The sequence below is a fragment of the Chiloscyllium plagiosum genome, unplaced genomic scaffold (assembly GCF_037043375.1).
Source record: "Chiloscyllium plagiosum isolate Xiang-an unplaced genomic scaffold, Cpla_swu_hap1 HiC_scaffold_15, whole genome shotgun sequence".
Taxonomy (NCBI): Eukaryota; Metazoa; Chordata; class Chondrichthyes; order Orectolobiformes; family Hemiscylliidae; genus Chiloscyllium; species Chiloscyllium plagiosum.
Window position 1 is genome coordinate 36,106,730 of NW_028270153.1, and position 17,444 is coordinate 36,124,173.

Below are 17,444 nucleotides of genomic sequence, written 5' to 3' on the forward strand. Positions count from 1 at the left end.
TTTTAAATTTGTTTTACATAAGTGGTTTCTGTCCTGAAACCACTGATAGATGTTTTTGGGAAAAAAATTTGTGTCACAGCGTTGTTAGCCGCACTTAGTGTTGGTTTGGATTCTGAGTTATGGCAGGCTATTTGACCGAGTCAGACATCAGATCCTTTTCATGTCATCACCATGCAGGTATACTAACAGCTCAGTCTCAGCATTGCATTTATGTTTGTTTGTAATCCTTTGTGTTTCAAGTCCAGCTTTGTATACAAGCAGGAAATCTCACAAACTTGTGTAATATAGCCAATAAAGCCTTTTAAAATTGAAATATTTCTGTAAACAAAATCATACTAACATTGTTTTCCAGACACACACAATCTTTCCTGCCTTTGTGGAAGACCTTTATAGCTTTATTATAGTTTTATTACTGATTTAGATAGAAAGCTTCAAAGGTCACAGAGTCTAAGTAATTGTAAAAGTTAATGGCTTACAAATGTGATTACATACTAGCGCAGAAAATTCTCTTCTACAGTGGAAATTTAGCTAACTGGTCAACAATCTTTTTTCGAAATGAGTTTGGAGGCTCTCCAGTAAAATTTTATTTTGCGCCTTGGAGGTAAAATTCTGCTTTGGTAGAAGTAGAAAACCAGTGGTTATGAATTGGCCACCTTCCATTCCCTCGACTCAACTTCTTTTTCAGCAGTGCATGTGGTTGATTTGCTCTTGTCTGTTTTGCACCCCCATGAAAGTTGAATTTATCTCTTTATATTAAAGTTTTTCTGTACTGAAAATGAAATTTTGAACATAAATCCTAAGCAGGGCACAGGACATTAAAAACTCTTAAAATAATGCAGCGTGGATCTCTTTAATAGTTACTTGGGAGAGACCTTTAGAATTCGAACTCAGCTTAAACTATATGCCTGACTGAACTTAAAAACAGGACTGCGTCCTTCTTGTGTTTCATGCATTAGATTGAATTCATGCAATATTGAAATAGATGTTTGACTGAAACCTTGATTGCTATGTCATGCAAGCCTGTTTTGTTGACATTGTCCTTGTGTCTTGTCTGCATGTATTGTGGTTCAAGCTGAAGCATGTGTATCCTTAAACTATTTGCTTCTCGTGATTGAAATAAATTTGCGATGCATTCATTTCAGTACTGATGAACTCTTTCTTGTTTTTAAATAGGCTACAGAATTAAGTCATACAATTAATGAGAATGTCATTAAACCTGCTCAGGACAAGGTAATGCAACCCTGCTTGAGGAGCTCAAAATTATTATCAGTGCACTAATGTACTTAAAAACTTACTACTTGAGTTTTGGGCAATCGTTTTCCCAATCAAGAGGATGTAATCGGTTGGCAGACAATTTTCTGCAGCTAGTTGCCCAGATATTTCAATGATCACTGTGTTGCTGGAGTTGTGCATTAGGACTATGCAGAATACCTCATGCAGTCAACGCCATGAGAATTGACCAGGAAATTGAGTTGCTTCTAGACCCCTCTGAAGTCCCTTTAAAGTCAGAATTCAAAGGGTTTTGATCACTCAAATTTAGTTGTTGCCCAGGAAATGTTACTGTATTAAAACATTCTTCTGTAACTCCTGGATAACTATTCAGCTGGACCCTCCAGTTGCATTCTGGCAACACCTGAATATTCTTCACCAGCAAGTAAGTAAAAAAAAAAATATTTAATTTGCAGTGCCATAGAAATTTGATTTCTGGTGATTAAAGTGCATAACTAAAAATAGTATATTAATTACTAATCCTAAATATTTGCAGTGAGTTTAATTTGTGGCCACTCTGCAAATATCAGTAGCGTCTCCTCATTCAATGTATGCCAGTCATGAAATTCAAAGTGTTTCATAGCCATTGCAGGAAACTGAGCTGCCACTTTGCACACACCCCAAAACTCCTCCAAACATCAGGATGATAATGACCAGATAATCTACTTTTGTGATGCAGATTGAGGGTTAAATACTGGCCTGGATACAGAGGACAGCCCTTCTGCTCTTAGAAATATTACCATGAAAACCTTTATGCTCACCTGGAGAGGCAGACACTACCTTGGTGAAATGTCAAAAGATAGCACCTCCAAAAATGCAACACTCCCTCAATACTGCACTCTTGATTTTTCTGGTAGCCATGATGTAGAGGTGCCTGTGTTGTACTGCGGTGGACAAAGGCAGATGTCTCACGACAGTAGATTATAGACAAACAGGTCTTCACCTAACGGTCGATCAGTGCTCCAACAGCTTGTGATTTCAAATAAACCTATTGGACTATAACCTGTTGTCCTGTGACCTCTGAGTCGATTTTTGTGGTCAAACTATGTATGGGATATGAATTGACATCCTGCTGACCGAGGTGAGAGTGCTACTAACTGTGGTGTGGCTGTGAATATTTGCTTTAATCTGAAGTCAATGTACCATTTATCCATAAACAGCAGGGATATCTTTACAGTAAAAGTTGACCCATTGTTTGTATTGAAATTGTGCAGACTATTTATCTGTTTGTGTTACATTTTATAACTTATTAGCCATAAAGTATTTTTCATTTTATGGTAATGGTATTGGATTTTAGAGAATCAAACTTCTAAAGGTACCATTACTTTTAATATTTATCTTTGTGTTATTTTTGTTTGAGGCATTTAGTTTTGAACAGTTTTGGCATTCGTATTCTGTTTTTAGTTAAATGTTTAAAGCCTCATTCCATGCTACTTGGGTGCGTGTTTCATTCCTATAAGGATACTTGAAGCTAATAAGTAATACTACTTTCAGAAATAGTGAATTCTGCGCTTCTTTATGCTTATTGGTCTATATTGCGTGCACCTACCTGTGGATGATTTTTTATGGTTTTATTGATGTTTAATTGTACATTTTGTTGTCATATTCCTTTGGCAGTTAGTGTTTTAATATTCCATATATATTAGAATGCACATCAAAGACAGTCCATTTCACTGGTAGTTGGCGCTGTTTCTACTTTGATTTCTGTCCTATAATGGGATGTCCGAAATTGTGCACAGTGTTCCAAGTAATTGAAGTCTGGATGTTCAAGTTCAACATTGCGTCATCATTCCTACATTCTGTGCTTCTATATACAACAAAAAAAGCTTTATTTTTAATCTTGCTTTGCCACCTGGGATATACATATGTAGATATGATCCTCTTTTATTCCTGTACAATTAAAATCTTACTATTTGAAATGTATTTCTTTCACTTCTGATTCCAAAGGCTGTTACTTCTAACTATTTCTGTATTGAACTGTATGTGCTTATTCTACTTTTATGGACTGTTCCAGTCTTGATAATGCTTTTCTTCATTTGCCACATCCTCTTGTCCACACATTAGAATAAACAATTTTCAGTCTGCCTCTGAGTATGTTTTTTCACATGTGCAAAATATAACAGCAGGGTTGAAACTGATCCCAGTAGAATACTGTTCAGCATATCTCTTCATTGCAAAGACTTCTGTTTGATCTTCATTCTTTGCAATCTACCCTCAAGAATTCCTCCATTCCTTTCGCCACATCTCCCTTAATTTGATCTGCCATTATCTTTGTCATGAGTCTTTTATGTGGTACCTTATCAAATGTTACTGTGGACTGCTTTGAGTCTAATTGGTGTCATAATATTACTTGTTAAGTTGTCTGTTTAAATTGTTCCAGTGTACAGCCAGGTAGCATGGAAATCACATTAGCCTAGATATTTAATGTAATCAGCCAATATGTTCAGTGGCCATTCACCTTTATTATCAGTCACCATAGAAACCAAACCAGATTTTGGGTGTGTTCTGCTTCTGGAGATGTATATCCCAAGAAATGACTGCCTGCAGGCAGCATTGTATGAATAGAGAGGTGAAGTCGCTATTTTAGCCTAGTATTTGTGCTAATAGTAACATCTGATATAGCTAATAATTTCATTTTTGATCTTTTTATGTTTTGTTTAGCAGATTAATTACCTAATGATTTCATGTATCTTCCTTCAAAAAGGAAGAATAAGTGTTATTATTGAAAGCATTCTAACTTTCTGTACTCTGCCTGAAGGCACTGACTTCAGGTGGGATGCAATTCCATAGCTGCTTCTGATTTTCTAATATCTTTCCCAACTGGTTGTTCTTTTAAATCTTGTGTCACAATTGAGGCAAATACTGCTTACAAACTATTCAACTGTGGAAACTGAAGAAAGCCTGATTGTTCCTCCTCTCTCTACCACCTTGTCCATATTCGTATGTGGCACTTTGAAAATTTTAAGTCAAATGATTGACAAATAAAGATGTATATTAGTTTGTTAAAAATATGTTATTCTTTAATGGCAACTTCATTGTGTCTGCCTCTGATCTTTAGATATCACTCCACCAGTTACAAACATTGTTAGCTCCGAAACCCCATGCTTTGAAATATCTTGCTGACTTTTTATGCTTCCCTTTTTTCTTCAGAGGAGCTCATCAAAATGGTCAGACATTGATACACTTCCTTTTGGTGCAATGTCCATTTATTTCTGATAATGTCTTGGTCACTATCCGTTCTTAAAATCACTGATAGTTTTATTATATTCCCACCTTTTGATCTCGATATTTATCATCACCTAGAGAATGTTTGGATATTTGCACTCTTCTATTTTTCATCGATAAAGGTATTCTGTAAATTGTTGTGTAACTCTCAAAACTGCCTTTATTTTTAATTGTAGGCATTTTTATATATACAGGTGAAAGATGGGAAATTTTTAGATGATGTATCCATTGGTGTGTCACACATTGCTAATAAGGTATGAAGAAAGATGCAGCTGGTCAAGTCTCAAAGCCAGCCTTCATATACTGTGCAACTGATGCTAGAACAGGTTAAAGGCCACATTGTTGAAAAAACAATAGTTCACAGTGCCTTCCTGGATCAGTATAAAACTAAATTTTATAAGATGGGGAAAAAAAATCAAGTTCTTAAAACTACAGCTGTCAGTTGAGCTGGGAAACTCACTAATGGAATAGAAACTGTAAAGATTTTATGTGCAGCAGCATTAGTTTGCAAAGTTTGTGAAGGTTTGTAGCTCAGGTTGAGGTTTAGAGTGTAGGTTTGCTTGCTGAGCTGTAGGTTTGATATCCAGACGTTTCATTACCTGGCTAGGTAACATCATCAGTGGCGATCTCCAAGTGAAGCGAAGCTGTTGTCTCCTGCTTGCTATTTATATTTTTGTCCTGGATGGGGTTTGTGGTGATGTCATTTCCTGTTCGTTTTCTGAGGGGTTGATAGATGGTATCTAGATCTGTGTGTTTGTTTATGGCGTTGTGGTTGGCGTGCCAGGCCTCTAGGAATTTTCTGGCATGTCTTTGCTTAGCCTGTCCCAGGATAGATGTGTTGTCCCAGTTGAAATGGAGGGTTTTTTTTCATCTGTGTATAGGGCTACGAGGGAGAGAGGATCATGTATTTTTGTGGCTAGCTGGTGTTCGTGTATCCTGGTGGCTAACTTACTTCCTGTTTGTCCTGCGTAATGTTTGTGACAGTCCTTGCGTGGAATTTTGTAGACGACATTGGTTTTGTCCATGGGTTGTACTGGGTCTTTTAAGTTTGTTAGTTTTTGTTTGAGAGTGTTGGTGGGTTTGTGTGCTACTAGGATTCTGAGGGGTCTTAGTAGTCTGGCTGTCATTTCTGAAACAACTTTGATGTATGGTAAGGTGGTTAGGGTTTGGTCTGCTTGTTGTGGTTTGTTCTTGAGGAATCTGCGGACTGTATTTTTTTGAGTATCCGTTCTTCTTGAATACGTTGTATAGGTGGTTCTCCTCTGTTTTCCGAAGTTCGTCTGTGCTGCAGTGTGAGGTGGCTTGTTGGAATAGTGTTCTGATACAGCTTCATTTGTGTGTGTTGAGATGGTTGCTGGTGTAGTTAAGTATTTGGTCAGTGTTTGTCGGTTTTCTGTATACACAGGTTTGTAGTTCTCCGTTGTCCGTTCTTTGGACTGTGACGTCCAGGAATGCGAGTTTGTTGTCGGTTTCTTCCTCCTTGGTGAACTTTATGCCTGTGAGGGTGTTGTTGATTATGTTAAATGTCTCTTCTATCTTGTTTCATTTTGGGATGACAAAGGTGTCATCTACATAGCGGACCCAGATTTTTGGTTTGATGGTTGGTAGGGCTGTTTGTTCTAGTCTTTGCATTACCGCTTCCGCTATGAATCCTGATAGCGGAGAACCCATGGGTGTGCCGTTGGTTTGTTTGTAGATTATGTTGTTGAAGATGAAGTGGGTGGTGAGGCACAGGTCCACTAGCTTCATGATGTTTTCGTTGGTAATGTGATTGATGGTGGTTGGAGTGTGTGTGATGGTCTCTTCTAAAAGTGTGGTAGGTGTTTCCTTTGCCAGGTCGATGTTGACGGAGGTGAACAGTGCTGTTACGTCGAATGAGATCATTGTTTCGTCTTCCTCTATTTTGGTGTTTTTGATGATTTTTAGGAATTCCTGGGTGGAGTGGATGGAGTGCTGTGACTCTCCTACTGGGTATTTCAGTCTTGCGTGTAGTTCTTTGCCCTTGAACATAGTTGTGATCTGGTATCAACCCTGCTGTACAAATGTGAAGTGAAGCCAACCTCACACCAGAGTGAAATCGGTTGAGACTCCCTCTGGACTTGCACTGTACATTTAATGTAACCATTAAGCAAAATTAGATAACATTACAGTTCACATCAGAATTGTATATAAATTTCTTGGCTGCACAGTTGCCAGGTATGAAATCTGTCTTAGAGTGGTCATGCAAACCTTTTTGATTCAGTACTAATTTTGTGTTTTCCTCTTTTTTGCTATCAATGATAATTGATGCGGTGAGTGTCTATGTGGAAAAGTGATTTATTTATTAAAATTGCAGAGAGAACCAATACATAATTTTAAAGTTTGGTTCTGAGGAAGATTTGATAACTTGAATCATGGTTAGCCTTAAGATGTGTGTGGTTCTGGAATTATGTTCTGATTTCATATTTTATTGTAATATTGTATATTGAATGAAATTTCGATATTATATTGATACCTCAGTGATCAAATACTTAATTCATTGGACTGTTACATGAGTTTCCCCAACTTAGTATGTAGGAAAAGGTTTAGTCTATTTAAACTGGTTATAACCTGAGTTCTAATACTTTACTGAGTATTGTATGATAATGATAACATTGATGTGAGGAACTGTATTTGTTTTCTTGGTTTAAGTAATAGAAGACTAATAGCTGATGTTAGAGCATCAATTCTTATTTTTTTTAATTTGTGTATATAATTAAATATGATTTTAGATTTATACTGGAATGATGTTTCAAGCATTTTAATAACATTCATAGGTGCAGGGAGTGACCGTTAAAGGGTGGCAAGATGTCAGTTCTTTCTTTACCAATAAGGATTCTGAAAGGTAATGTGCAACTTAACACATTTAAATAAATTTAAATAAAACCATCACATTTGTAGAACTTAATAGTTTAATGAATCATTATGGATCCAGAAATAACAAGTTTAATACATTAACAGAATTATGTTCTCTTCTATTCTTTGGACAATTATGCCTATGATCCAAATAGAAATTATTAGAACTGTTTCCTTCTGTCGACGATTTGCCACCCCCATCTATTTATCAAATCAATTTTTTTTTAATATATGTTGGAGATTCCAATGTATGCAATATTCTTCAGTGAGAAGGTTTAGGTATGACACTGAAGTTGTGTGCATTTATGGTAAAATTTGCCATGCCCAGTTTGTGTAGTATTTCGTTCTGACTAGTAATAAATTAGCTTTGTGTTCAACAACTTGATCGTTTCTTTAAAATAAATATGGAAATATCTTTGCAATTTTGGGGTCATGAGATCAAGAGTTTTATGGTATTTTATATTTATGTTTTATGCCACTGCATGTAATCGCAGAGGGCATCCAGGTTTGTAACTGGTTGGAAGGCTAGCCTGTTCTATTTCTGAGGTAGAACTATGGGACAGATATGATACCCTCACTCAATTAGGTGAATCTTTGAACTGTTACAGAACTACAGAACTTTATTGGAGTGTTGATGTGTGACATTTTTAAAATGCATTGATATTGCAACTGTGCTCAAATACTCTCTTTTGCATGCAATTCCTACTGTGTAAGCCAGCAAACTCTGAAATTTTGCAAAATTCGGGGTACACAGAGTTCTAAGGGATTGCTACGCTTGAGTTCAATTCTGCCAAGGAGCAAGGGCAGATCTTATTGCAAGGCTTTCAGTAGGTAAACAAAACTGTTCATGGATCACTGAAGAATACTTCAAGTGTCAGAGGCATTTGGAGAATGAGACAGAGCTTCTTGCAGCTTTCAGGCAGAAACATTCTGCTGTTAAAGTTGTGCTGCTGAGAAGATGGTCAGTTCTGTGTACTAGAACTCAGATGTCCCAAGAGTACTTGGATAGCTCTGTGCACTTGGGACTCTGGGATGTTCTTGGAGCCAGCAGGTGTAACTAAGTGTTGGAGTTAGGGGTGAGGTAAGTCCTTGAAGAATGTTTTGGGGGGGTATGGGGCAGTGGAGAATTCAGCAGCAGCAGTATTGGAGGCTTGGTAAAGCTAGCTGTCCCTGAAAAGCTGCATTTGTGCCTGAGAGTAAGTTCTAGAGTGTAGTTTCCAAAATCCAGGTTTGTAGACCCGGGAATGGAAGGTGGATTATCCAAATGTGAGTAGTTGTTGAGGAATTCCATGATGGAGTGGCTTTCGAGGGAGCATTTGAAGCTAGATCTTTGAAAGAGAAGAATTGGAAACCCTTGTAAAGTTTCAGTAAAATTTTGATGTCCCATAATGTCACTAATTAGGCTCACTGAGTGGGATCTGTCTTGACAACATTTGGTATTCAGTGTGTTCTATAGGGTATTCAATCAGGTTTGTTTGTTATTAATAATTATCTTAGGGTAACTCTAATTGGATGCTGGAATATAAGTTTGAACAGTAATACAATCTACAACTTTTTGTAAAGTAGTTTATCATTCTTTGTTCAAAACTGTGGAATTTTGTGACTTTATACACGTAGGACGTGACCTGGGATCTCAATTTATCAACTTAAAAATGAATACTGGTCCTTAGTCAGATTGTAACATTAAATTTAGTGGTCTCGTCTGGTGGCACAAAAGCGCATACACCATCTCGTGCATAAATTGAAAATCTTGTACAAGGTCCAGCTTGCATTACAAATTATTTTTCAAATGCCTGATCACTTCTGAAGTCTGTTGTATTCTCTTTACTACAGCCACCCGGTTGGAGAAAGTTATCAGAACAGTGGACTTGAAGATGATTTCTGGGAAAATTTTGATCAGGATGAGAGTTCCAAGATGAAGATGCCATCTCATGCTGGTGCTTGGGGATCAGGTGAAAAAAATGATGATGCGTGGGGCACCGAGAACAGCATGAAAAAACAAGCAAACGGTAGCAATGCTTGGGACAGTTGGGATGATAATTGGGCAGCAGGTGGGGAAAGCAAAAATAAAAAGTCGCCGAAGAAAGAAAGTGAAGGAACTGTGGATGATGGATGGGACAATCAAAATTGGTAGCTTGGGAAAGTGCCTGAAATTGAATGGACCTGCAATTCACTTTGCATTACTTGGCTTCATTGCTGTCATAAACCAGTTCCTATTTCTGTCTATAAAGAATCAATGTTTCATAAATCTATTTTCCATTTCAGAGGCTGGTTACATGCATATTTTACCAACAAAAGGAGACTTTACAATGAGCAATCAGTATTGTAACCAGAACACTGACCCTTTGCATACTTTGAATTTAAATGTATCATTTTTACACTGAATACATGACACATACATTTTTCTTTTTAAGACAATATAATTTCTCCATTAATTTGCCACAATTTTTTTTGCACATACAAACATTCATTAGAAATCTGCAGGGTATCAAGGAGAAAAATGTAAAGTTAAGTAGTGCAGCGATTATTGTAGCTCAGGTTTTCTTTCAGAAACACAACAAACGTAGCATTTACTGCATGTGCTATATTGTGTCTGTCTTCAGCTTTTATGTGCAATTGTACAGGGCAGGTAGCATTTGCAAATTCATTATTGGTGTTTTCAGTGTGACTTATTATAGTTTTCCCTAGATGATAGAAATAAGGTTATAGATGATTCATTTGACTAATCTAATCCAATCATAATTGATTACTAACTCTGCTCCTTCTTCACTTTACATGCCTTACAAATGACTATATAATTATTATAACATTCTGTCATCTACTATCTTAACACTTTCTAACATCAATCGGTTAACACCACTAAAATAGTAGATGAAAGAATAAATTAGTCTATTAAATATTCATCTGGGGCTGAGAGTACTCCATTATGTCAATTTTAAACAAAATGTGGATAATTTTACTGGCCTTTGGCATCAAACTAGAACAGAAACTTTTTCCAGTCTAAATGTATGACGTGACATAAAAATCTTTTATTTGTTTAATGTTCAGAAATTAAATCCATTCTCTGGTTTGTCAGCTTTAATTTTTCTAAAGTATTAGATTTATAAGTGCAGTGACATTTCTTGTCTGGTCTTCTGCCTCCAAAACCTATCTCTCCACCCCCACCACCAAAAGAAACATTCCAGTTGCATATAGTGTGGATATAATATGGATAAGTGATCTTTCAGTATTGGATTTTTTGATTAAATCTGTGCAATATTTTTGAGCATGAAACAAGCTAATGTATTCTCATTCTGTAGCTTGGGATTATTGAGCTTTTATGTTATAAAAGCCAACATGGAAGATTGCTGACATGAATGAATATCTACAAATTCTGTATAGCAACTTGCGTTGCTAATTATTTTGCACCCATTTTTGAGTGTGATCGCTTATTTGTTGATGTATGACAATAAAGCAGGTGAAAGTGATTGTCTTTTTTCTTAATTGCATGGGAAGAGTTATTAACATTCCAGTTTATTTTAAGACTTCATTCTTTTCACTTTGACATCCCAATTTTTGAACACTTTCAATGTGAATGTAATGAACATCAGGACTAGCTATGATCATCTTGAATGATGGAGCAGGCTTGAAGAGCCACATGTCCCACTCCCATACTTATTTCTTATGCTCTAACAGGAGTGATACTTCTTGAGGTCTGATCAACATATACCTATCACTTACTATTACAGGAGCAGAATTTATGTTCTTCATTGTATTGGTATGTGTGAGAGTTTGTGTGCATGTTTAATGTAACAGTTCCTATGATACCGTATTGACTGAAGTTCTGCATTGGCCAAAAATGCTCCAGCCCTCTAATATTGTCACTCTTTGGTCAATAGGTGGTGCACTTTTTCTAAATCATTTATTTCTCCAATGCAAACAAATAAAAGTTATCTGTTTAAAAATCTGTACTTTACATGATGACTTTTGGTGTAGTGACGATTGGAATTCAATGTGTGAAGATTCTTCAAAGTGAATGTATTCTGCTTTCGAGTACAAAATATTGGGTACTTTCTGATTTATCAGTTATATTTTAGCATCGTCAGCTTGTAAATATGGTGCACACTTTGTTGACATTATGGGTATTGAAAGTGACCTTTGCTCAGTCCTATAGGCTCCAAACCCAATACATTTCTGTTCCTTTAACAGTCTCTGAGTAAACAATGGCCAAACCTTTTTCCTTCTGAAACTGAGTAGTGGAGTTTCTATTCACTGTATGTTAGAATTATTAATTTTATTATTGTTCAGTTTGAGTTTATGCTTATGAAATTTCCAAAACCTCCAAGGGTTTGAGCAAGGAATGTTTTTCAAAATGGCAATTACTCCTGTCTCTGAGCTTCTTGGAAAATCTGATCTTCAATGGTGACTGAGTTGCATAAGTAGCAACCTATATAACAATGGTACTCTGAACTACATTGCATTGATGTTGACTCGGCAGTTGTTATGTGGTATGAGCTATATGCAGTGATGAATGCTGATGTGTGAGAAAAATTATTTGGGGAAAGCTACTTCATTGGAGGCAGTTCAGAGAAGGTTCACTAGGATGATGCCCAGTATGGAGATTGACTTTTAAACAAAAGCTAGATAGGTTGAGGCTCTTCTTACAGGAGTTTAGAAGAATACAACATGATCTCATTGAAAAACGCATGATTCTTAAGAGGCTCAACAGGGTCGTAGAGTCATAGAGATGTACAGCATGGAAACAGACCCTTCGGTCCAACCCATCCATGCGGACCAGATATCCCAACCCAATCTCGTCCCACCTGCCAGCACCTGGCCCATATCCCTCCAAACCCTTTACTATTCATATACCCATCAAAATGCCTCTTAAATGTTGCAATTGTACCAGCCTTCACCACATCCTCTGGCAGCTCATTCCATACACATACCCTTAGGTCTCTTTTATATCTTTCCACTCTCACCCTAAATGTATGCCCTCTAGTTCTGGACTCCCCAACTCCAGGGAAAAGACTTTGTCTATTTATGCTATCCATGCCCCTCATAATTTTGTAAACCTCTATAAGGTCACCCCTCAGCTTCCGACGCTTCAGGGAAAACAGCCCCAGCCTGTTCAGCCTCTCCCTGTAGCTCAGATCCTCCAACCCTGGCAACATCCTTGTAAATCTTTTCTGAACCCTTTCAAGCTTCACAACATCTTTCCGATAGGAAGGAGACCAGAATTGCACGCAATATTCCAACTGTGGCCTAACCAATGTCCTGTACAGCCGCAATATGGCCTCCCAACTCCTGTACTCAATACTCTGACCAATAAAGGAAAGCATACCAAACGCCGCCTTCATTATCCTATCTACCTGCGACTCCACTTTCAAGGAGCTATGAACCTGCACTCCAAGGTCTCTTTGTTCAGCAACACTCCCTAGGACCTTACCATTAAGTGTACAAGTCCTGCTAAGATTTGCTTTCCCAAAATGCAGCACCTTGCATTTATCTGAATTAAACTCCATCTGCCACTTCTCAGCCCGTTGGCCCATCTGGTCCCGATCCTGTTGTAATCTGAGGTAACCCTCTTCGCTGTCCACTACACCTCCAATTTTGGTGTCATCTGCAAGCTTACTAACTGTACCTCTTATGCTCACCTCCAAATCATTTATATAAATGACAAAAAGTAGAGGGCCCAACACCGATCCTTGTGGCACTCCACTGGTCACAGGCCTCCAGTCTAAAAAACAACCCTCCACCACCACCCTCTGTCTTCTACCTTTGAGCCAGTTCTGTATCCAAATGGCTAGTTCTACCTGTATTCCATGAGATCTAACCTTACTAATCAGTCTCCCATGGGGAACCTTGTTGAATTCCTTACTGAAGTCCATATAGATCACATCTACTGCTCTGCCCTCATCAATCTTCTTTGTTACTTCTTCAAAAAACAGTCAAGTTTGTGAGACATGATTTCTCAAGCACAAAGCCATGTTGACTATCCCGAATCAGTCCTTGCCTTTCCAAAACATATGCGTCCTGTCCCTCAGGATTCCCTCCAACAACTTGCCCATATTTCTTTCTCTTTGAGCATGTGTGGGACCAGAGGGTGGAATCTGAGAATAAAGAGGTGCCAATGTAAGATGTCATGGACCATCCCTGACACCCTCCGAACACTTTAATGTTTTCTTATTTTAAAGGCAGATGTTCCAGGAGTGATGCAGCTGGTCAAACCACTCCGCTTTAAGCAAAACAGAATTTATTTACACACTTATGGTTGAAAAATGAACAAAAGAAAACAATATAGAATAACAATTATTAGGGAACCCAACTGACTTGAAATCACGACTTAACAAAGGAGCTGTTCCAATACAGGCAACGTCCCAAAAACACACCCCTTAGCAAATGGTAAGTTCAAACTCTGGTTCTTACAGGCAGGGGAAATTGCAGAGATAAAGAGTCAGGTAAGAAATATCTGTTGAAGCATGGAGTTTTTTTTTCTCAGTAACAGCTTCTGTGCTACCAGCAGATTCTGACTGCCTACTAAAACAAAACAAACTAGAAAAAACCTGAACTGGGAGAATTGGCCACTCCTCACTGTCCATCGTTTAAAGTAGCCACTTCCAGATAGATCGGCACCCCTCTTGAAAAAAAGCTAAGGACAAAAATGACCTTGTTAAAGGGGCAGTATCGTCACACCTCTGCCCTTTTTAAAAAAAATGAACCAACAATATACAAAGATGGCTGCATTTTGAAATCCCTGAACCTTAACCTGTTAGTACACTACAATGCATATACATTAACTAAAACCATGTAAATATGCCCGACTGCATTCTATTTCAGTCTGTTTAATTCTGCCACTGTATGCTGCTGTTTCTCATCCCAATCTCAACAATGCGTTAGCAATCATGTTTTCTTGCCCTGCCACAAATACAATTTTCAAACTGAATGGCTGCAGTTATAAGTTCCACTTAAATAGTCTGGAAGTCTTCTCCTTAAAGTTCTCCAAAAACTTTAAAGAGTTGTGAGCAGTATATAAGATTGTCTCAGACACGTTACTGGCAACATAAATATTTTAATGCCAACACCAAGCTCAAGTCTCAATTGTTGAAAATTTCTGTTGATGAATGTTCAATTTCCTGGAGAAATGTCTGATAGATCTCTCTATCTTGTCTTTTAAGAGCACAGCACCAATACCCACATCACTCACATTTATAGCCACCTTGAATGGCTTTGCATAATTAGGTGTGGCTAATTCTGGGATAGTGGTGAACACCGCTTTCAGGCTGTCAAATGCTTTTTGACAGTCTGCCGTCCACTGAAAGTTTTTTGCTTTTCTTTAGTAATTCAGTGAGTAGAGCAGCCACACTGGTACGAACTTCCAATAAAACCCACTTAGTGCCACGAACCAGAGTACTCTCTTCGTCAATGGTATGGAAAACTCTAATAACCTTTGTTTTCACATTCTGTGGGGCCAGCTGTCCATGTTCGATAATATGGCCCAGGAAGGTGACTTAGGCTTTGGCAAATTCACTCTTAGCTAGGTTTATCACTGAGCCTGCCTCCCGAAGTTGGTCGAATAATTCTGATAAATGCTGCAAATGTTCCTTCCATGTGTGACTAAAAATCACCAGGTCATTAATATATACCGCACAATTGGGTAATTCAGAAATGACTTTATTGGTTAGTCTTTGAAATGTGGCTGGTGCATTTTTCATATCAAATGGCATAACTTTAAATTGATACTGTCAATTCGGCATTACGAAAGCCAAAATTGCCTTTGGTTTTTTTGGGTAAAGGTACCTGCCAGTATCCTCTGGGTAAGTCCAATTTAGAAATAAAAGTTGTTTGTCCCGCCTTTTCAATACAGACTTCCAAACGTGGAATTGGATACGAATCAGACACTGTAACTGCATTGACTTTGTGATAGTCCACATACTATTGGGTACCATCTGGTTTTTGCACCATTACTATGGGTGAGCTCCAGTCACTGCAACTTACTTCAATTATGTTGTTTTTGGGCATGCATTCAATCTCTTTTTGAACCTATGTCAACTTTAGAGGGTTAAGTTTATAAGGATGTTGCCTAATTGGAACATCATCTCCTATCTCTCCATCATGCATAACTAGATTAGTACATCCTGACTTATTTCCACATCTCTCCCCATGCAATAGCAAATAACTCAGGTCATTTGATTTTCTTCTGGAAGGTAACTTAATTTATCTAAATCATTGACAGCTTCCTCATTGCCCAACTTTATATGAGGAATATCCAATTGAGAAGCCTCTGAGCTTGGTTCTTCACTCTGTGTTGTAACCGGTAATACATTCTCCGTTTACTTTCTTTCCCTATCAAAATACCTTTTGAGCATATTCACATGACGCACTCTGAGATTACCTTTTGCCTGGAGTTCTTATCAATTAGATCACCTCACTGAATCTCCTTTTGACTTGATAAGGTCCACTAAACCTTGCTTTTAAACATTCACCTATCACTGGAAGTAACACTAACATTTTATCTCTGTTAGTAAAATTGAGTTTTGATTTCTTATCTGCTTTTTGTTTTATCCTATTCTGTGATTCTTTTAAATGCTGTCTAGCCATCTCTCCCACACTATTTAATCGCTCTGTAAAATTTCGCACACATTCGAAATATGCGGTCTCTGAATTCTGACTCACCAGCTTCTCATTAATTAATTTTAATCGTCCCCTTATGTCATGCCCAAAAACTAATTCAAATGGACTTGATTCATTTGGTGCATCTCTAATGGAAAAAAATACAAACAGAATTCCTATATCCTGATCTTCTGGATAATCTTGACCAAAAGCCCTCAATATGGTCTTTAATATCCAATGCCACCTTTCTAGCGCTCCCTGCTACTCTGGATGGTACATAGTGGATTTGAATTGTTTTAATCCAAAACTATCCATAACTTCCTTCAATAATTTTGGTGTAAAGTTTGACCCTTGATCTAATTGTATCTGTATGGGTAGTCTGTACCTCATGAAAAATTTAACTTCCACAATTTCACAGCAAAAAGAATTGTAGAACAGAATGGCCTCTGGAAATCTAGTGGACACATCCATTATTAACAAATACTGATTTTCACTTTTTGTTTTGTGTGGGGGTCCTATGCAATCAATTACAACTCTTGTATAAGATTTCTCAAATGGAAGAATCGGTATTAAAGATGTGGGTTTTATTACTGCCTGTGGTTTTCCAATTACCTGACATGGATGACATGACTGGCAAAATTCAATAACATCCTTGTGCAGGCCAGTAAAAATGTATTTTAGCTTGAGTTTTTCTTACCCTTAAATTACCTCCGACTGGGAGATCATGTGCTACCTGCAGCATCTCCTGTCTGTAACCCACTGGTAATATGACTTGATGAACTTCTGCCGATTTCTCATCTGCCTGAGTATGTGATGGTCTCCATTTCCTCATTAAGACATCATTTTTAAGATTCTAAACTAACCCCACTGCTGGCACATGGTCCATATACCTCCATCCCATGCCTGCTCTTGCATCTGTCTGAATGCCTCTTGAATGGTGCTATTGCATCTGCTTCTACCACCTCCCTGGCTGCACATTCCAAGCACCTTCCACCCACTGTGTAACAATAACTTGCTTCACACACAGTGGTTCCTGATTGGCTGGAATGTTTTGTGCCTCCAGCTTTCAGTCCTGTGGTGGATAGATATGTTTCCTTGACTTTGTGTTATGTTTTTATTCATCCTGCTGGAGAAGGTGAGCAAGAAGTGCTTTTGTTTGATTAGAGAACAAATAAATTAGTAGATGTGAAGCTATACATTTAGTGGGAGAAAAATATGTTTTTCCCCCATCTCTCTTTTCCTCTGAGCCCTGTCTTTTTTTCTCTCTTTTGCCATCTTGAGTATGTGGGAAATTAGGTACAGAAAAGGCAGAAACTAACAATGTTGACATTCAGAAAGATGTGTCTGTTCTCCTAAAAAGAACAAAGGCATCGTGTAGATTCATGAGCAATTAGGGAAACAAATGCAATGTTGGCCTTTAATGCAAGAAAATTGGAGTACAAGAATCAGTTGTTAAGGGCTTAGCTGATATTGAGAATACTTTA

At 37.8% G+C, this 17,444-nt stretch overlaps 1 protein-coding gene across 15 annotated transcripts in view; it reads left to right on the forward strand.

Annotated features, from left to right (window-relative positions):
- Window positions 1-10,835, forward strand: part of arfgap1 (ARF GTPase activating protein 1) — a 73,678-nt gene extending 62,843 nt beyond the window's left edge. For 8 of the 15 annotated variants that reach the window (XM_087994891.1, XM_043710394.2, XM_043710390.2 and 5 more), the window contains 4 exons: window positions 1,174-1,230; window positions 4,689-4,748; window positions 7,290-7,357; window positions 9,202-10,835. In XM_087994891.1, coding sequence (XP_087851017.1) covers window positions 1,174-1,230; window positions 4,689-4,748; window positions 7,290-7,357; window positions 9,202-9,502 — 486 coding nt within the window. In that variant the 3' untranslated portion in view covers window positions 9,503-10,835. The remainder of the gene's footprint in view (window positions 1-1,173; window positions 1,231-4,688; window positions 4,749-7,289; window positions 7,358-9,201) is intronic. The other 7 variants (XM_043710388.2, XM_087994888.1, XM_087994890.1 and 4 more) reach the window with 4 other exon arrangements.
- Window positions 10,836-17,444: the final 6,609 nt, after the last annotated feature.